The sequence below is a fragment of the Aulonocara sp. 'chitande type north' Nkhata Bay genome, linkage group LG18 (genome assembly GCF_057382095.1).
Source record: "Aulonocara sp. 'chitande type north' Nkhata Bay isolate Kocher_YH1m ecotype deep benthic linkage group LG18, A_spYH_male_GT1.1, whole genome shotgun sequence".
NCBI lineage: Eukaryota > Metazoa > Chordata > Actinopteri > Cichliformes > Cichlidae > Aulonocara > Aulonocara sp. 'chitande type north' Nkhata Bay.
In genome coordinates, this window is record NC_141361.1 from 15,950,542 (window position 1) to 15,972,322 (window position 21,781).

General features: G+C 39.7%; 1 protein-coding gene across 1 annotated transcript; it reads left to right on the forward strand.

The window, feature by feature from the left end:
• Window positions 1-1,712: 1,712 nt before the first annotated feature.
• Window positions 1,713-21,169, forward strand: kiss1ra (KISS1 receptor a). Its single transcript, XM_086271639.1, has 5 exons — window positions 1,713-2,115; window positions 7,425-7,549; window positions 15,146-15,281; window positions 15,382-15,620; window positions 17,164-21,169. The coding sequence occupies exons 1-5, from the start codon at window positions 1,863-1,865 to the stop codon at window positions 17,542-17,544; spliced, it is 1,134 nt and encodes a 377-aa protein (XP_086127765.1). The 5' UTR covers window positions 1,713-1,862; the 3' UTR covers window positions 17,545-21,169.
• Window positions 21,170-21,781: the final 612 nt, after the last annotated feature.

Genomic DNA, 21,781 nt, shown 5'->3' on the forward strand with positions numbered 1-21,781 from the left:
TGTGCCTCTCTATTTCTCCAGGTACGTGTTAGCATTTTTCAAGCCTGGCATGGTTGGGGTGCCTGGGGTTCAGACAATAGCACCTGCATCTGGCAGTGCATGCTGGGCTAGTAGTGTGTGCATAATGTAGATTTGTAATTTGTCCATTTGTACTGGGCAGCAGTCCTGCTGGCATGATCAGTGGTGTGTTTTCTTTGGAGGATTCATTAGCTTTGCAATTTGTACAGTGTTATCACTGGTTGTCACACTGCTTGCATTAGGATTTAACATTAAAAAAGGTTTTCATATCAAATATGACGTTTTAAGACCCAGTTTTACATTTGAAAATAAACCTTTGGAAAACCAGATTGTAGCTAAGTGAGAGGGAAAATCTGTAAATTATTTCCAGATTCATCCTTTCTGATGATAATTTATTTTTCTGGTGTGGAATAAAAGGGATTTTGACCATAGACGGTCCTCGGAGAGAACACATGGTTAAGAAATATAACATCAATATCTTTAGAAACGGCTTCTTTGATATTTGCAGGTTTTTTTTTTTTTTTAAATAGACAGCTTTCTCAATTTAACAGTGATATTCTTGATGTTTCCTGTCTGCCTCTGTAAAGGTATTTTAAAATGCTATCTTATTGTAACTCCATGTGGAGCACGGTGAAATCGGTTGGAGGCTGTTTTTGGCAATTGTTACTAAAAGATTTAGGGATAACGTTGCTAGGAGACCCTTACATCAGCTATTTATCCCAAAGTCATGTAGAAACCCACACACAAACACACTGACACGGATTCAGTGTGTGTGTATCTCCTCTTCCCACTGCGTCTGTGCGTTCTTGCTCATACTATAAAGCTGCAAGCACCTCGTTCACTCTGCTCGCTGCCGTCTCCGCGAAGCATGATTTCTATTCAACTCAGCTCTGCTTAGAGGATGCACAGCAGATGAGGTTTTTTTTGTTCCCAGTTCTTTTTATTAAAAAACAAACCATTTTGTCAGACACAGTTTTGTCAGGGTTAGAGAGCAAATATCAACTCATTTACTAGCCTGTATTTATCTTTTAGTCAAGTTACTATCCTTTCCTCTAAAGGAAAATCCCTGGATGGAAGGTTAGGTGATGGATTGAATTGTGGACCTTACTACAAAGAAGTGGAACAGTGGGGACAAATCAGCTGAAAACCAACTCAAAGAAAAGGAGAGGGAGTTGCAAGTACACTGGATTTGCTTCTGAGTATTTGATGACCGAGCTTGGAGAAGACATCTGTGTGCCTGTCAGCATAACCTCGGTTGTTAATAATTTCCCAGGGCTATTGAAATGGGCGCTTAGCTCTCGAGTCAGAAAAACAGCAAGCTTTAAAGCTCAACGGTGTTGGCAGTGGCAGTTTTCATCCAACAAGCTTCAAAGAAAAGAAGCCCTTTATCCACTCCTGCTCACCTCCTATTTTTTTATGACCTGTTGACATAATTTCTCTATCCTACTTTGAGTCCGACACTTGAGCAGCTTAAGAAGTATTTTTCCATCTTGCCCGACCCCCTTTTCTCCTGAATTGCATCCCTCCACCTTTTAATTTACCTTGCTACCCTTTCACTTTGATTAAACTGCTTGCTATTCACTTCTATTTTGCCTCATCTCGTATCTGGTGTTTTTCCTACAATCTGCCACCCCATATACCTTTCACTGCTCAACTTTTCTCTCATGCGGTCTTCCTGCCAGACTTTTCCCCTCCTTATTATTTGCTTTTCTCTCATTTTCTTTGCCTGAGGGCAGAGAGGACCGCATACTGCACACTCTCTCTCTTCAAATTGGTTCTAGACCTCATACAACCTGCTCACTTACCCGCTCCCGTCCGTCAATTATTCCCCCTCTCCTGTCACGATGTACTCCTCCGAGGAGCTGTGGAACTCCACCGAGCAGGTCTGGATCAATGGATCCGGAACAAACTTCTCTCTAGGAAGACACGAGGATGAGGAGGAGGAGGAAGGAGACAAGCATCCTTTCTTCACGGATGCCTGGCTGGTCCCTCTGTTCTTCTCTCTCATCATGCTGGTCGGACTGGTGGGCAACTCTCTGGTCATTTATGTCATTTCAAAACACAGACAGATGAGGACGGCAACCAACTTCTACATAGGTAAGCTTCCATGTGCAAGTTTGTATTTATGATTCTTGGTAAATGGACAAAGACTAGAAGAAGATAATGATGCATAGGAGATGTGACTCATATGGACAGGAGGGAGATAAACATCAGCTATGTTATTAAACATCTCTTTCGTCTATCCTGTAAAATTTCATCACATGCTCAAGTGGGGATCACGAGAAAGCCAAGTGCAAATTTCCCTGAATATGCATTTGACAGTTTGAGTGCACAGCTCATTGGAAAAATGTCTGTGCTGATTAAAGATTTCACTTTAATTATTAACGACAATGCCAGGTGCTCAAACGTGTCATTTAACTTAATGCAGATGTCTTTTTTGAAACAAGAGAAAATTAAACATCTGCTGTTTTGGGACCAGTGCAACATGGAATCTAAAATTTATCTGCACCAGAAAAATATTTTTCTCACTCAGTGGTTCATGGTTTGAAATATGCATCAGTTATTTGTCGCTATGTGCAGAGGTTATTTGCAAATAAAGCTCCAAGGATTCATGATATTAAATTCATCAATACAAAAGAGTAAATCATGAATTCCATTTTTATTTCAGCGTGTTTCATTTAACAGCAAAAATATCTATCCTGAAGAGACATCAACTTAAAACTGAAATCTACCTTTAAATGCAAATTTGAAATGTAAAAAATGCTGGCAGAAGGAGGTAGGTGTGTTTCCATCTACATTTAGCCAAACTCTATGAAGGACAAGGTCATGGCAACAGGTAGTATTCAGCGGATGCTGCACTCCACAAAAAAGGGCTGGGGGTCTGGGAGGGAAACAAGGCGAATGTTATTAAAACATTCAAATTAAAGAGATGCTGAATCCTCTGTGCCAAAAGTCTGAAACAAAAGAAAGTCAGCAGCAAATCTGGAAAGTTGGAAAAAGTCAAGTGCGATCATTAAATGTAAAGTACACTCTCCTTTCAACAAGAGACACAACAGAACCACTCACTGATATAACACTGCCAAGCTGGTCCAGCACTGGGCTAGCCAAGTCCTCTCTTCAGTGCAGTAGCCAGTGCTGACTGCCAAGTGGAGACAGCTGTACACTGGCTCCACAGGACACAAGGGATTGTATCTGAGTCAGGGAGAGAGCAGGGGACACAATCACACAACAAAACCTTCCTCTGTCCTCCTGCCTGTGACCCGGAAGTCAAACACAAAACGCTGAATGATGCTTTAAGTCCTTAAAAAAACAAATACAGGGGACAAAGGAGAGAGGAGGCATTGTTTTTGTTGTTTAATATAATCAAACCCTTCCTGTGTGAGTGCGATTCAAAAGTTATATCTTGTTACTCTGTGCCAGATGTCTTATTTAGTTGAGGTTGCTTGAACGTGATCGCTCCAAGGCCTGTTTACTCACCTTCTCCACTCTCAGCTCTGATGGGAGGGACTACCGCCCAAGGAGAGGAGTTGAGGACGTGCAGTTTGAGAAATGAGACACTACCTCAGTGAATATGGCTGAGAAGAAAGACTTGGATGCTTAAATGTCCCAGACTGCAATACCCCTACATGACCAGCAAGAAAATCATGTCAGGGCAAGATTTCAAAGATAACCACATATGCATGGTTTTCTGCTTGAGTCATACATCAGATTAAGTCTGTCCATAAGGATGTTTAATTAAACAATGCTGCTGATGTTTTTATCTGCTTCAATACCTCTGCTCTTTTGTGAAGTTAACCTTTTATTTGAATCACATTCTTCACAAGTACAGTCTGCGACTTGACTGGTGAAATTTCTTTTTGCTGGTTTGTCAACTCAGCCAAGCAGGCATTTGCACTTACACTAAAGCCAGCATTAACTGTACTTATGAAAACAAATGAGACAAACACACTTTAATGGAAGGTGCAGGTGTTCAGACATGTCCTGAGTCCCAACTGAGTGCAGATTATTTCTAAGACCATCCACATTATGAGAAAAAAATCTAATTAAAGTGGTATAATAATGATCATGTTGGAAGTGCTTTGGGATCCTCATTGCATACAGGTTGGAATTATTAATTTCTGCAAGCAAGCAGTTTTCATGGTTCAGTAGACCCCGTAGCTTAAAATCTGCTTCCCTTTTCTGTGTGTGTTTGCAAAAGGTTTTCTTCTTAGCAGATAATGCTCAGGGGATTCATATGAAAGGAATCAAAGAAAAAAGGATTTCTTACTACGTGTTTGCTGTCTCCAGTGTAGTCAGAGCTTCGGTGGACATTTAAACCATATGATTTATGTACTGCTAATTGTTTAATTGTGGTTGGTCACAATTGTAACAGTTAACTTTGCCTGAGACAGCTCGGAAGTGACATGACAAGACGAGTGAGATGGAGGAAAAAGTCAGAATATAAGTACTTGTTTTGCAAAAATATGAATTAATCATGAAGCAGACAAAGTCAGTGGCTTTCGATATCATTAGTGGTGAGGGTGTGTGAGTGGGTAAGTGCTTGGTACTGTGTGGCGAATGAAACAAATCATACAGAAATGCCTGTGAAAGAAAAGCTCCACTGAGACTGAGGAAGTGTGGAGCTTTACAGCTAGGAGACACAAATGATGCACTCTAAGTGGACGAGGCAGACAGGCAAGCAGATTATCCCAAAGGACATGGGTGTAAATATTTCATTTTAAATGTCACATAAAGTAAGATAAGAAGGGGGGAAATAATTCAGCCCCTGCCGAAGGTGTAACTTTAAAATGAACCATCTTCAATTTTATGGTAGCTTCATTTTCAAAAGACACAGAATATCAACCAAAAGTCAAGAAAAACACACATTACATAAAAGTTATGCATTCATTTTCATGCCATTTAGTGAAATAAGTATCTGATCCCCAAGAAGAACATGATTTAGTACTCGGTGGGAAACCCTCGTTGACAACCACAGCACGTTTCTTGTAGTTGGTCACCAGGTTTGCACACATCTCAGGAGGGAGTTTGGTCCACTCCACTTTACAAAAACTCTCTAAATCCTTTTACAGTGAGGGGACACTAATGATATGCTCCTTTGTAGACGAGCCAGACAGGCACAATGGACACATGCATAAATATTTTACATGGAGAGTTGCACAGATTTTCAATGTCTGAAATAAAGTAACATAAATCAGTGTCCAATCATGCTCCGATCTGCTACCTCGTCTGGTCCTTAAAGCACCGAGACTTGCAACCTGTGTGATTATTCTTTTACTGTTTAAGTCAGCACGCCGGCTAGAGCTGTGATGTCTACTGTCGCTTGAAGAGAAATGCAAAGGTGATTGATTTACTGGATGAGCACACAGAACAAACAAACAAAATATAATTTCAAAAATGGCTTGTCACAGGCATTCACGGAAATGAGCTCATTTGTTGCGTAAATGTTGCAGTTCGGTGATTTACTGCAGAAATGATTTGCGTCTCTCTTTGCACAGTGCATTGTGGATATGACGAGAATTTCATGTTGGATAATATACCTCAAAACCGCAGCATGGAAACAGCTTAATATTCAGCAACATTTCATTAGGGCCTGCACCATCTGCCTATCCTCTCGACATAATGGTTCAGTAGCTACACTGTGATTAGATCAACTAAAACAAAAGGAAGTAGTGTGTGGCATATTGGAATGATGAATAAATGAAGACTACACCAGAAGCAGGCTATAAAGGTTTATGCTCTAGGTGTACTGTATGACCTGCCGGCAGTCAAGTAACAGCTTGAGTCTTGATTTTCTAAAGGCATCATCATGTAAATACATTTTCCTTCTGAAGCAGACTATCAGTACCTGAAAAAATGTGCCAGTTTTATATTTCTTACCTTTAAATTGGAAGCTTTATGCATTTTCCTGTTTCTGGCGTGTGTTTTAAGGTCAGTGCATATGTTTGTTATATGAGCCAGAAATTCTGACTTATTTCAGAAAGTCAATAAATTTGCGTGCTGAATCGCGGTGCAACATAAAGATTATTTTGGATTATGAAAACTTGCTAAGCTGATCTAGTGTTCAAGAATGAACATTTTTTAATGACTCAATACAGCAAAACCCCAAAGAGGACACTAAACACTTCACTCAAAGCACTACAACCTTTATAATAGCTGTATTTTCATGCGGTCATGTGAAAAAGAAAGTTTTCACTGGAGTCTGTGGAGTCCTGTGAAAAACTAAACACACCCCATATTTGTAACCTGTGGAACCACCTTTAGTAGCAATAAATTGAAGTATTAATTTTCTTTATAAATCTCTCACATGATTGTGGAGGAATTTTAGCTCACTCATGTTTGCAGCGTTACTTCAATTCATTGAGGTTTGCATGTATTTATTTATGCACAGCTCTCTTAAAGCCCCTCCACCGCATTTCATGATTTCATGGTGGTGGATCCTGTTGCATGACCAAATTTTAGCCAAGCTTTAGCTGTCAGACAGTTGGCTTTGTGTTTGACTCTAGAATACTTTGGCATACAGAGGAGTTCATGACTGACTCAATGACTGCAAGGTACCCAGGTCCCGCAGCTGCAAAACAAGCCCATATAATCACCATCCTTCATAATTGGAATAAGGTATTTGTGCTGATGCATGAAGATGTGGCCCTGTGCATCTTTGGTGTTGTCTGTCCAAAGGATGTTATTCCAGAAGTCTTGTAGTTTCTTCAGATACTTTTTGTAGAGAAGATGCTTTCATCTGGCAGTCCTTCAAAACAACTCGAATCTAGGCAGTATTTTTCTAATTGTATTGTCATGGACTTTAACATTTAAAATGCTAACTGAGTTCAAGATGTAGTTCTTGGGTTTTCTTATGCAATCTGACCTTGGGGTGAGTTTGCTGTGGTGCCCACTCCTGGCAACACCGCCTGACGCTTCAGATTGGCACACAGCTTTTATAGAGGTTGTCACACGTCCTGATGATCACTTAATCAAGTGAGTGTTGAATAGCAGCACCTGGTTGCTTATCCTCTTAATTCCTATGCAAGAAGTAAGGATGTACTTAGTTTTATCAGGATGTTTACAGGACTATGAAAACTTTTCCTTTTTGGATGGCCATGACTGTACACGCCTGCGAGTCTGCAAACTTGCATTAGATTGCACTAAACTTTACAACGCTGCTGTTAGTTCCTAGTAGTTGATGTTACTGCAAACAGGACTGCGTGCCTCCATATCCATTTTCCCACAGATGGTTTAAAAAGACTTGTTATGCAAAAGAAGAAAGGTGGGATGATAGTTAGAAGTCCTTCTGCTTTTTCCAGGATTGTTGAAGAATCCATGCCACTGGCTTCAAGCGTTTTCAGTTAAACACTGTTCTGCAGACTGTACAACATTCATCAAATACAGCGTTATCTTTTCTCCCTGTGCAGCAAACCTGGCCGCCACTGACATCATCTTCTTGGTGTGCTGCGTCCCCTTCACGGCCACCCTTTACCCCCTCCCTGGATGGATCTTTGGCAACTTCATGTGCAAATTTGTCGCCTTTCTGCAACAGGTAATATCTTTTGAACCACTTCAACTATTCTGTTTCTCAGCTCAGAAATGTGCTTTCATGTGAATATTATATTTTCAACACTTCCCTTAAAATGATCTTGGATTCTTTAACTTTCTCACAGTAACAGCATTCAGGGCTTTAACACTCCCACTCCCATGAGAACAGTGAGCCAGCTCGGCGTTGTCACAGAAAAATCAATCTATATAATCCTGTGAAGGTGGTCACAGTTCATCCTCATAAAATTACAGTTCTCAAGAAAGCTAATCCAAAATAAGCCATTGTTGAATTTAGAGTTTCCTCAAAAATGACAATGAAAGTAGGTCGAACTCTACAGCTTTAAAAGTCAAACGTGTCAAGATGTGTCATACACAGCTGACAGAGAATAATAACAGTAATCGGCATCAGTCACAAGAAGGAGGAGACACAAAAGAGAATAACAGAATCTTCTGTTAAGGAGATGAAGATGTTACGTGATACGATGCTTCCATAGACCCAGACATTAATCAAGATTTAAAGGGGCTACTGAATACCGTGTGCCAATGAAAAAACATTATTTTCGTGGGATCCTTTATAATATCTAATCCAGGAATTCAAAACAGATTTCAGCCACTTAAATCAATCATGCCTCTCAATTGTTTTGTTTGATTAGTGAGAGGCCAAAAAAAGTATAACAAATATTCAGAGTGTCATAATAAAATAGGTTTGCACAGCTGCTGTTGGTTGGAATTATCAAAGGCACTGACTGACGGTGAGGAGCTGCAAACTGGGTAAAAAGCCATTTTCACCTTTCATGCATGGAACAAACCACAACTAAAAGCCTGTGCAGCAGACAAACCACCTAATAAAACAAAAAGGAAAACGACCTGTAGACAGTACGACAAAAGCTGCCTGTCATGGCTTCAGCTGCACTATAAATTGTTGCTCTAAATTTGGAAATGTGGATGGAATAGCACAACAATCCTTAACTTGGAAGTGTCATCTGCAAGATTTTGAACTTATCTGTTATTGGCACATAGTCACTGATGGAAACTGTGTGAAAACAACCTGTGAATTCAGTGTTGGAGAATATTACTAAACTATCCTGCCACTTAGTAGCAGTGCAAATAGCTACAAACACCATTATCATATCAAGTGTCTAGTTATGCACTACACCAGACAGAAATACTTTTTGTTTGGAGTCATATTTCCATGCAGTTGATAATTGTTCTCTTTTAATTCTAGTTTACTCAAAACCCTCCCCCGAGGAAAATATCTAACTCGATATACTGACACATGATACATCGAAGCAGGAAGAATGTTAGAGGCAGGAAAAATGGGAATGAGGATTTTAAACATTGAGTCTGACAAGGGCGAAATTATGATGGCAGGACGTCAGAGCATCTTCAAAAACTGCAGCTGTTGTGGGGTGTTCTTGATCTGCAGAGGTTAACATCTATCAAATGTGGTAAAGGAAGGAGCCATGGTGAACCAGTGACAGGGCAGCAAAAACTCACTGATGCACGTGGGGAGAGAAGGCTGACCCGTGTGGTCCGATCGAACAGATGCTACTGCAGCTCAGATGGCTGTAAAAGATGATGCTGGCTCTGATAGAACAATGTCAGTGCCTTGCAGTTGATTGTGTATGGAGCTCAGCCAAAGACCAGTCAGGGTGCCCAAACGGATCACCATCCACTGCCAAAAGTGCCAACAATGAGCACGTGAGCATCAGAACTGGACCACGAAGCAATGGAAGAAGGTAGCCCGGTCTGATGAATCACATTTTGTTTTACCTCACGTGGATGGCCGGCTGCACATCCATCAGGGGAACACCTGACACCAGGATGCACTATGAGAAGCAGTCAGTGGAGGCGGTGCGATGCTTTATGTAATGATCTACTGGAAACTTTGGGTTCTGCCATCTATGTGGATGTTACTTTGATATGTACCACCTGGACAAACAAATCTGATCCGTGGAGCCCCCACCTCTCAGCTTACAGGACTTAAAGGATCTGTTAGTAACATCTTGATCCCAGATACCACAGCGCACTTTCAGGGCTCTATTGGAATCCCTGCTTTGATTAGCCAAGGCTATTTTGGCAGGTAATCATAATGTTGTGCCTGATCGGTGTATATCCAGCACAAATCAACAAACTGAGAGATGTAGGAAAGTAGGGTTAGAATAAAAGTCGAGTTAAATGAAGTGAATCAGGTCCACAGGGCTTATATTGAAGAGCTACAGGGGATAGGATCTAAAAACAGCTGGAGCACAGTGAGTGATGCAGAGCTACACAAAGAGATGACTCAAGAGGAATAATGGCCAATTTTAGATAATGTTTCTCTTTTTTTGTGGAACTTTTTGAATGCGCCAATTACGTCCATGTTTTTTTCTTTCCTTGTACAAGTGCATCACGAGGGGAAGCTGTCCAAGGTATTTTAGCATCGCCCGGCTTATTCACGGAGAAAAGATGTTAAAAACAACATTAAATGCATAGTGTCTGACAACGAGCAGACGCTTTAATTACACTCAGCCTTGCACTAATAACCAGTTCTCTGACTACTCTAATGACAAAGTCAACCGCGAACCAGATACAGTCACTCAGAGAGACCCACAGCTCCTGTTCAGTTAATAAGCACTTTGTCATTACAAGCAAAATCACTTTCCCCAACATTTTAATCTTTAATATTAGAGGCTGATAAAGTATGCAGCAAATGTATTTAGCTTTCTATTTCGTGCGGCAATTTGATTAAATTTCATCTCATTCGACATGCAGGGGATATTCTGTCAAACTTAAAAAAAGAAACACTTTAAAATTTTTAGATGTCAGCCTCAAAAAAAAAAAAACCTCAAGAAAAACATAGGCATGATTTGATTAATGGATGTGAGCAATCAGACTACGTGGTCTGTGAGCGTGTCTTGATGACTAAGACCAAGCTTTTTATTCTGAAAGCAGAAAGCGTCTGTCAAACTGTCTGTCTCGTTTTCCTCTCTTATCAGACAACCATTTTCTCATCTCAAACCTTCAAGTCAGTTTCTATTATGCTAGCCTACCATCATTTATTATTGCATACAAGGGAGAAAGGTAATTAGGTGACGAGATAAGAGAAGTGGCCACTCTCTTTGCTTTAATCTCTCAAATTTCTCCAAGAAATAAGAGCTGTTAGTGTTATTAGTGTCTTAAAATTTCCACAGTTTAATGAAAAAAACAGTTGATGGGTAACAGTGGGTGATGCATTCCTGCTGTGTTTACATCCAGCCTCTGTTAAAGGATCGTGATGACAGATTACCCAACTACTGCTTGTCGGATAGTACAGTTATATTGTAGAATAGCAGGGAATGTCTAAGGGCTTTATAGGATTACTGGTCAATACCAATTCCATCCAACCGGCCATCCATTTTCTTTCGCTTATCCAATTCAGGAGCCTGGAGCTGATCCCAGCTGCCATAAGGTGATAGGCAGCGTACACACTGGACAGGCCACCAGTCTCACAAAGGGCTAAGATGGAGTTACAGACAACCATTCACACTCACATTCACCAATTTCAAACCACAAATTAGATGTGTTATTGCCCACTTAGGAGAAAGTTTGTGTAAAAATACCATCACACTTCATCAAAGGTTCCTGCCCTGTTGTGCTGTTTGAAACTAAATTAAGGAAGCAAGATTACATTGCTAGGGTGGGATACTGCTCCTTCATCTTTCCAGTCTAATTAGCAGATGTATTTTCATGTCCAGTTATTACCAGGCTGAAGATTAGTCTGAGAGGAGCATTGATTACGTTAAATCAAAGATCTCTGCAGGAAACTTTTAGCTCTTCACAGACTTTAGTCAACATTTAATCTGCCTGTTATTTTCTTGAATCATGTATTAATGAAAGTTTTCAAACCTTTTAAAGTCCGAGCTGTATGTGATCTTCAGAAGTTTTATGCGTTTTAAATCTGGAGGAGATTAAAAAAATACTGAAAACTGCTGTTGGGAGGTACAGCGGTGCAGTGGTTAGCACTTGGGTTCAAACCTCCTTGTTGGCTGGGCGTTTCTCTGTGGGATTCCCCATTTGTCTGCAGGGGTTTCCCTCTGGGTAAGCTGATTTCCTCCCACAGCCCAAAGGCATGCACATTAACTTCTGGGTGTTTCTAAACTGACTGAGGTGTGGATATGAGAGTGTGTGCTTGAGAACCCTGAGATGAACTGGTGAGCTCTCAAGGGCGTGGAACTGCCTCTTGGTCTATTTCTATTTTGCACAGGACCCAGCTGATGGACAGATGGATATTTGAGAAGCTAAAATCACAAAATGGACTGGTATTGATGATTTTTTTCAGATGAATAAAAGTAAACTGTCCCTTTAAATGTATCTTATATATAAATATTAGACTGCAGATCTCAAATACTTTAAGACACTGATATAAACAGCTTTATCTGAAGCTTATGGCTGAATGTTAGGAGAATATCCCCCGTGTAGCCCTATGATTTTAATTACCATGTTTAAACTGAATAAATAAAAAAGATTAGGAAGCTTAAAGAAAACAGATTCTTATTATTTATTCCTCCCTCATTTTCTTCCGTCATTAAAAAGAAATAAAACTACAGTAGAATAGAAATTATGAGCTACTAATATACCAGACATCTTAAAAAACAAAACATAGGAAATCCATTTCCTCAGCCGCCTCAACACTGAACTTATGATGACCCCTTTCTCTCTCTCTCACCATATCTTTTGAAATCCTGTGGTCCTGGTGCACAAAACCTCTGGAGGGTAATGTGAGCTGGCTTCGTAGTCGCAGATGAGAGGTGGCGAGAGAAACAGGCAGACACATAGACAAAAGAGGGACAAAATTAGATCCTATTTGTAAAAGAGCATAGAGGGAACTTCAGACCCCTCATTTTTCACCCTGCTCCACATATTTCAAAACAAAAATGGATTAGTTTGCCTACATACAACCCACTAAGACCCACAGAGGTGATGTATCCAAAAGGAACAAAGATGGTAGAAAGTGTTAGGCTTGCTTTCTGTGTCATCCTGCTCCATTGAACATCAATGCACAGTTGCATATGAAACAAGAAAAGCATCTGTTTGAGGCTCTTTTTTTTTTTTTTACTCTAGAACACCACTATAAGTCCTAGTGGAAATATTGATTCGATTCAATTCACTTCATTTCTCAATGTGCTTTATGTTGCAAGAACGTCAATTACACAGAGAACCTCCCCCAAAGAAATCAAATACAAATGCCCCCCTGTGAGCAAGCACTTGGTAACAGTGGGAAGGAAAAACTCCCTTTTAACAGGAAGAAGCCTACGACGGGACCAGGCTCAGGGAGGTGCAGCCATCTGCTGCAACTGGTTGTTAGTGAGGGGAGGAAGACAGGATAATAAGCACACTGAGGATGAGAGCCAGAGGTTAATAATAAGTAATGATTAAATGCAGTCATTTAAAATTTTGTGTAAGATGGAAAATTTGTCAAACTTTAATGTACGAGTAAAATTCTATATTTGGTCTTCAATTACAATTCTTCTGATTAGCTCAAGTTTAATTGAATCAAGCATCATTGAACTCCATTAAAAAGGAAGTTGGATGATTGCTTCATATGCTAATGAAAAACACTCATCACAAATGCTGCCACCTCTGCACTTCCTCTGTACGCGTCCTCTCCGGTTCTATCCCTCGCTCTTTACCATTCTGAATGATCTGCAGCTTAAAAGCATGCAAGCCCATTAGTAAAAACTGGAGAGGGAGTCTGAAATAAAGGACAAAAAAGCTGCTTGAACGTCTGCTTTCTAGAGAGCAGCGATTAAAATATAAAGCAAAAAAAACAACAACAAAAAACAAGTTTGCAAGACACTATTAAAAAAAGCGCTTCCTCTAATAGCTTGTCAGCAAACTGTAAGAGCTCTTGTAAGAAACACATTTGTGTCAAAGTTAGTTAGGTGCAGGACTCAAAACTGGTGAAAAGTGAAAGGGGTTTATTTACAGATGCACACCAGGTGAAATATATACAGCAACAGGGGAAGGCGGCTCCAGGGAATCTAAGGGGAGAATGTCCAGGGCAGGGAAACCTTCACACTCCTCTTCACACAGTCCATGAGTCACAAAACCTCCAAATCCAATCCAAGAAAGTTCACTCACACTCACTCACACCCACTCAGGGTCCACAGGGCAGGAGAAGCAGGTAGGGATAGGGAAGACTGCACAAAAAGAACAGATTAGGGAGAAGCACTAGGAAACACAAGGAACTCACTAGCCAAGCAGGGTCTACACTGACACAAGTTAGCACAACGATTCAGCAAGGAAGCAGACTCCACTGAGGGTAATAATCTGTGATGATTGGCAGGTGAGGGATCACAGCAGATGGGTGACAGGTGAGTAGAGCTGAGTAGGCGAGGACAGAGGTGGGGAGCATAGTCTGACTCCACCCTGGCGAGAAAGAGTGAAACAGCAAACAACAACAACAACATCCTAGAGGTCCTTGAGGCCGTGGCAATGTGTATGTTTGACTGTTTAAAATGAATATATTTCAGGTGCGTTGGCATTTTAATGTCTCTGTTTGGTTTATGGATCCAGTGTTAAGCCAATTTCTTCTCCTCCTATTCAGTTTGACCAACCAGACCATGGCATCTTTCTTTGAGACACCACCACTGCCTAACTTACATCAAGGGATACTCTTTTGGAACACGCTCTACATATTTCTGCAACTTTTCCACAAATGTGCAATATGAAATAATGCCAAACATGATCATTTCTTTTAAATTTGAGTCTTTCCACTGAACACATAGCTGTGTTATGGATTTATCTGTGGTGCTTGTGGGGATATCTTCTATGAAAGTAGACTAGAAAGATTACATTTGAATTTATTTTTCGGTCATTTATCCCAGTTTTGTTTGCTAGTCTGTTTTCCCTTTGTATGCTTACTCACTATTTAGTTGTTTTTCTTCTTTCTTGTGGGTGATGTAACATTATAAAGCACAGATGGAGCAGAATGAGGACTCAGCTGTCTAAAGCTATTATTTTTGTTAGCCAAGCTAAATAGACTTTATTTAATATATTTCTGCTTTTCAATTTTCTTGGTTCACAGCTGTATTGTTAAACATCTGAGAGTCATAAATAATATTTCTTCTCCTTTCCTAAAGCACAATAGCTTATGTACCTAGAATCACGTCCATTATTATTTGGACAATGACACATTTTGTAATTTCACATCTATACACCACAGCTGAAGTGCAGACTTTCAGCTTTCATTCAAGGGATTTAAGAAAAGTATTAACAGTTTAAGATATACATCCCTTTGTATTCATAGCCCCCATTTTCAGTGGGTCAAAATTAATTGGAAAATTGACTCACAAGCTGTTTCATGGTCAGGTGACCCCAGATTATCCCATCCTCTGAGTAATATTTGATTATTTCATAAAATAATAAAAATAATCTCTGCACGATCACTTTTCTTCTCCAAAAGGAAGAAAAGTTTTTTTCTTTTTGGAGAAGAACCATTTTTGCTCACACAAACTAATTTGAATAAGACAGCTTCATAATTTATCTTTAATTCTATTATCTTTTCATGTATTTGTCATTTATGTTAAGCACTTTGAGTTTACATGTAAATGAAATGAGCATCGTCTTCATTTGTTAGGTGACGGTGCAAGCCACCTGCATCACCCTGACTGCCATGAGTGGAGACCGCTGTTACGTGACAGTCTACCCCCTGAAATCTCTTCGGCACCGAACCCCCAAAGTAGCCATGATTGTCAGCATTTGCATTTGGATCGGTACGTCGTGTCATTATCGACTGACTCGTTAAAAATAGTTGCGTATGTGTATAAAATTTAAAATGCCATCATTTCACCTAACCATGTTTCTCCTCTTCAGGTTCTTTCATCCTCTCTACACCAATTTTAATGTACCAGCGTATAGAGGAGGGCTACTGGTACGGCCCGAGGCAATACTGCATGGAGAGATTTCCCTCTAAGACGCATGAGAGGGCTTTCATCCTGTACCAGTTCATTGCTGCCTACCTGCTGCCTGTGCTCACTATCTCTTTCTGCTACACTCTGATGGTTAAGAGGGTTGGCCAGCCCACTGTAGAACCTGTAGACAATAATTACCAGGTAAGGGCAGGTGTTATATCGGCCTGGGCTTCACAAGTGCCTCACAAACACAGCCACTAATGCACAGAGATATTATTGTCACCAGCTGCTGCTAATTTTCAGCCAATTAAAAGTTTAAAATCTCTCTTCTCTTCTCCTCTCTTCTCTTCATGTCCCCGTCTTTGAAAATGTGTTTTAAAACTTCTTTAAAGTGGCTGCAGTCAACTCTTTATTTTATAATTTTCTTCATTTTATAATTTTTTATTGTGGCTTTCTTTTTCAATGTGGAACCTATTCATAAAAAAGAGCAACTGCATTATACCTGCCAACTTCTGCACACGAGTGTTACAGGAAGACAAATTATTGCCTTTGTGTCAACACAAAGAGATCTTACACTTCACTACATTTTGGGAACATGAGCAGGTAGACCTGCTGTGGACAGAGTGGGAGTAATGTTCATCACTACAGGTGCTATATTGAAAGTGCGACAGGATAAAGTAGAAAACAATTATGGGCAATTATGTTGCCAAACATTCCCACTCAGTGTGGTAGTGATTTTTTTAAGCACTAATGCCCTGATCAATAATTTACACCAATATAGGAAAGAGAGTGAAACAAATATCCTCTAATATCAATGGATAAATAGGTTGCAATGCATTGACAACCTCAAGGGGAAATAAAGTCTTTAATACAGTCACACTAGGAAAAGTAGTGGTTGGTGACCCAGCACGACAAAGGTCTGCAACCACTCTTAGTCAGTTGCTGTCTCTAAAGCAACTTTGGTGCATGAATACATGAAATAAAACCACAACAAGATAGAACTGACTTACTAAGACACTGAAAGGGGTCAAGCTGGCAATTACATGCAATCTATCTGCGATAATACACCAATTAACTCTGTGAAATCTGTGAAAACCACTAACCTGTGGAACTCTGTTGCAAATCTGATGCAGTCTATGTAGACAGAAAATCACAATAAAGAGAAAATCTCATTCACTGCTTATATTCAGTGTCCAGCCAGAACGTCACAGATTTGAAACAGAAATGAAGAAATGTCCACAGAAACATTGATGTAGTTGCTGCTGGTCAGTTTTGTCTTTAGAATGAATCGAATATAACCAGGATACAATAAACTGGCAACCGAATAAGTTGAGTCTCCAATTACAATGATTCAGTTTAATTTTAACTGATCCCCTATGAGCAAGTACTTGGCGACAGTGGGAATGACAAACTCCCTTTTAACAGGAACAAACCTCAGTGTAGTGGTTGCCCAGTACTTTGTGTGTTGCATGCTCAACCTCACTTACTCACCGAGTCACCAAGTGCAAAAAAGTGCAATCACCTGGAAACCACTGATGGTTCTTCTTGGTCCCGAGGACGTTACATTCTTATTTACTCGAATAAGAGATTCTGTAGCTACCCGAAGGAGCGTTTCTGTGTCCTTTAGTTCCTTCTTTTGATAACTTTCTGTTTTGATTGACTGTTATCACTCTGGTAACACTGTTACATATTCTAAATATTGTCAAAAACATTACAAAGAGGGTTCCTTGTTTTGTCTCTTCAGGTGAATCTCCTGTCTGAGAGAACAATCAGCATCCGGAGCAAAGTTTCCAAGATGGTGGTAGTGATTGTGCTTCTCTTTGCCATCTGCTGGGGGCCCATCCAGATCTTTGTCCTCTTCCAGTCTTTCTATCCTAACTACCAGCCTAACTATGCCACATACAAGATCAAGACGTGGGCCAACTGCATGTCCTACGCCAACTCCTCTGTCAACCCCATAGTTTATGGCTTTATGGGAGCTAGTTTCCAAAAGTCTTTCAGGAAAACTTTTCCCTTCCTGTTCAAGCACAAGGTCAGAGACAGCAGCATGGCTTCCAGGACTGCCAATGCTGAGATTAAGTTTGTTGCTGCGGAGGAAGGCAACAATAATAACGCGGTGAACTGATCCCGATCATTTAACATAAGAAGGATACAGCCAGTTTTCTAATGTGAACCATGAAAAAAATAACACTAATTGTGTGTAAACGTCCTCAAAGAGCAACTGATCTGAAAGAGACACTGTTTGGCAGCCGGGATGTATTTATATCAGTGAATATAACTAATGAAATGATGTGAGGAAACTCAGACACATAAAACAGATGGGCACTAACAGTATTTGGCACAATATGTTACCTGTTCCAACTGCCAAGGCTGGCAATGCTGGCACATGTCTGCCAAACACCAGGTCTGAATAACACAAAGCTGAACACACCAGATAACAAAAGAGGAGAGTTTGGCCTGAAAGCTGCAGGCAGGACATTTAATCCCTGTTTGATCTGATGAGGTCTGCAGCTCTAGAATAAACTGGACCGAGGACAGATGATGATTATAGATATCATATGAAATGAAACAACACTGAATGTATATTTGAATTTAACACTCTTGACTAAATGGCAGTTGGCTTGTTTTATTTTTGTTTGTTTTTTTGCTAGTTTTTCTGTGGTTGACATTTACGTCTTCGTTGGAGAAAAAGAGAATAATTTAACACTTTGAGTATGCGTCACTCCGAAGAACAGCGAACACTGTGACACTGTGTAAATGTTTAAAAGGTGAGCGTTCTTATAATTTCTTTAAGCAATCTTCAGGAATACTTCTCCTGGCTTCTCAAAGGACATTCAAAGCTCTTCTTTGGATGTTCGCTGCCTTTTGTTCCATTTTCTGTCAAAATGATCTCGTGCTGTTTCAGTGGTGTTGATGTCCAGGCTCTGGGGAGGCCAATCCATGACTGATGGTATTTCATTGTGTGTTTTTCTATCGAGGTGTGCTTTGAATGCATTGGCAGTGTGTTTGGGATCATTGTCATGATGAAAAATGAAGCTGTTTTCAGTCAGATGTTACTTTATAGTGGATTAATATCTGATAATACTTTTCTTTGTTAATAATTCCATCAATTTTGAAAAGATCCCCGACACCCCTGACTGAAATGTAGCACCACACCAAGTCTCCACCATGTTTTACAGATGGTTGTAGACACACTTTGGTAATGGTTTCTTGACAGCTTCCCTTCCACTCAGACCATTTCTAATGAGGCTTCAGTGAGCAGTAGATGGGTCAACTTAAGGGTCAGATGCATCTCTTTAAGGTCCTCTGTCAGGTCATTTCTTAGAACATGATAGGACTCTACTTTTTTTCAGGTCTGCAATTTTTTATTTTCTTCTCCACTAGCCCTAACTCACAGTTTTTAGAACACACCAAACACTATGCCAAGATATGGCAGGTTTTCAGCTAATAGTTCTTTGGAAATTGCCTCGTTGGTGCAAAAAAGACTATTTTATGCCTGTGAACCTGTGTTATCATTAGCATTCTTCATAGATTCAACTAAAGAAATGAGAACAATCTGTTTTTGCTACAGGTACTAGCAAAGTGCCTAAATATACACATTTTAAATGGATTCTTTACTAAAATATCTGTTATGTGTTAACACAATAGTGAGTTAGGTGGCTTTTTCATGCTTGAATCCTTGGGAGCAAAATATAAAGAAATGAGGGGCGACTCACAAATTTCACGTAGCGAGGTATACTTGTTATTACACATTTGACAACACTGTTTAAACAAACAGCCTTGAATGCCTCATACCGGTACACTGACCACTGTAACGCCAAATTTGTCAGCTTTCACCAGCTCTCTTATCATACAGCCATGTTAAGGTTCTTATCAATCTCTAAGCAAGACAGCAAATATGCAAAACTCCTCAAATATCAAACTGTTTGTTTAAAAATTATGAGTTTATCTCACTTCTGTTCAGTTTTGTGAGTTTGTGAGTCATGTGGATCCAGATCCACATGACTCACACAAAGATTCATCAATTTTATATACTTCACTACAGGTTACTACATACGTCCATGGTATTATAAGTGAAAATAAAAGGGAATCAGATCGTTTCTTGAGGCAACAGAAGTTAAAGCTGTGCTTTTTTGTTCGTTTAAAAACAACTGAATCCAGCTGAATCGTTTCCGTTGCTGGCAGTATGATGAGTGGTGTGATGGCTAAACCGGGGGTTGTAGTCAGTGAAGTGTAGACAGTGTTTACTTTGCTTTTGTGTCCCATGCACAAACATTCGCACCTTACTTAATTGTGCATTCACAAACACTATAGAAACATGCACGCATGCACACAGGCAAATATAAGCACACATCCACATTTCGCCCACTGCATCTACTTTTTTCGTTAGTGGTATCAGTTGTTACATCTTCTCAGAAAAAAAAAACACCCTTGCACGATCTTGTCAGACAGACGGCGGAGACGACCTGCTCCATTGTGAGAGTGCACTCTGAAGGAGAAGCTGATGACAGAGCAGCTGTCTGGCAATAGAAATGCAGCCTATCATAGTTAATAAATCTGTAAAGCTGTTAATTAGGGGGGAAAAAACATGCAGGAAGATTTTTCTAACATAGGTTGAACTACATGGCCACCTTAATGCAGCTATAGATAATGTAACCTTACATTATACTGGTCATTAGTAGATGCTAATTACATACTTGCAAGAATAGAGTAGAACACAGCAGAACATGCATCTTGCAGCCGTGTGTCAAAATGTTTGTACTCGTGCTAAAAAAAAAAGCACTTTGAGTTTTGTTGAAACAATTTGAGCTGCACTGTTTTAGCAGCAAGTAATTAGTCCTCCATTTGCAATTCAAATTGTACAAAAAGCAGCCAACTAAAGAAAGTGTCACCCACTAATTAGAACAGAAAAAAAGGGTATGGCATGGAGTGCATTGTGAGGCCATTTATTTACGTGAGCACTGCTCTAAAACACATCTTAACATGTTCGAGTTCTGCCGAATGGCTGCATATTGCTCTTTAAAAATCCTCCACATGTATGTATAGCCATTAAGGCAAAAGTCATTAATAAAATTTTCATTACTTATACCACACCATCATTGTGCAGCCTTGACAGCTTCAAACATGCAGGCAGAGGCATGAAAGGTTTTCAGCGGGTCTTCACTGACAAGAAAAACAAGAAATCCTGCAGCACAGAGCCCGCAGAGCTCCAACGTCACGAAATCATCGTGAAATCTTGGATTATGTAGAGACAGAAGACACTGAGCCATCCTATATAAAAAGAAGCGTAAAGACTTGTATTTTAAACTTTTTCTGTTTATCTGAGGTTAACTGATGGAAAACTTTTCATGGTATTATTTTTTTAATTCTTTCCTTTGCACAGCAATGTTTTGCACACATTCTCATGACATTGACACTTTTTATGTCTGTCTGGTTTAAAAATATATTCTGCTTGGGTTCAGCTTGAACTGTCTTGTGAGATGAAATATGTTCAGCTTTAGATGTACATGTGAGCCGCTTTGTTTAAAGAAATGATTGTAGTGAAACAGACAAATGATTTCAGAATTTCTCAGGGTTTTGAAGAATCCTGCCTGCAGTGAGATTAATTCTAACTTTTGAACAGAGGTAGTAATGTAAATAAAACCTTGATTCTAATCATGTTGTTGGTGCCAGCCATGCATTGCTCTATACTGTAGAGATGTTGCTGTAATGTACCGCACAGCTTCTGGAAACATTGTTTTCTTTGGTCATTAAACAAATGAAGAACAGGTTATTGGCTTGTGTTGTGAGTAACTTAGCAAAATTAGTAAAAATGATTACCTGCAGGTAAGATTAGAGGACAAGCAAGAAAAAAAAAATGCTGAAAAGGTTTTGTTTTTGTTTTTTTGCCCCTTAAGTATTGAACACATATTAAATCTTTAACATACATACATATTTAACATTCTGGATATTGTAGTATTTTTCTGGTATTTTCATTTTATAAGATCACGTCTCCCTTTTAAAAAAGATTTGATCTTCCGGCATGGTTAGCCCAGGGCCGACTGAAACAATAACTTGGGAATTTGATATCATCCCAGGCCACTCAATTTTATAATCTAACCCTATGGCTTCTTTACAGTTATTAGCAGTGTTAGATTAAAAAGTTCTATCACATTGATTATTACCTTTCCTAAATGCAATGCAGTATGTTACGTATTTAATTATTATTTATTTGTTACATTATTGTTACATTACTTTCTTGTTACTCCATAAAATGGCCTGAAACATATTGTCACATAATTACCAGTTAAGAATATGAACCTGTGGATACAGTTCCACACAAATCCCTATCTTAGTGAGCGTCACATCACTGCTGGTGTTAC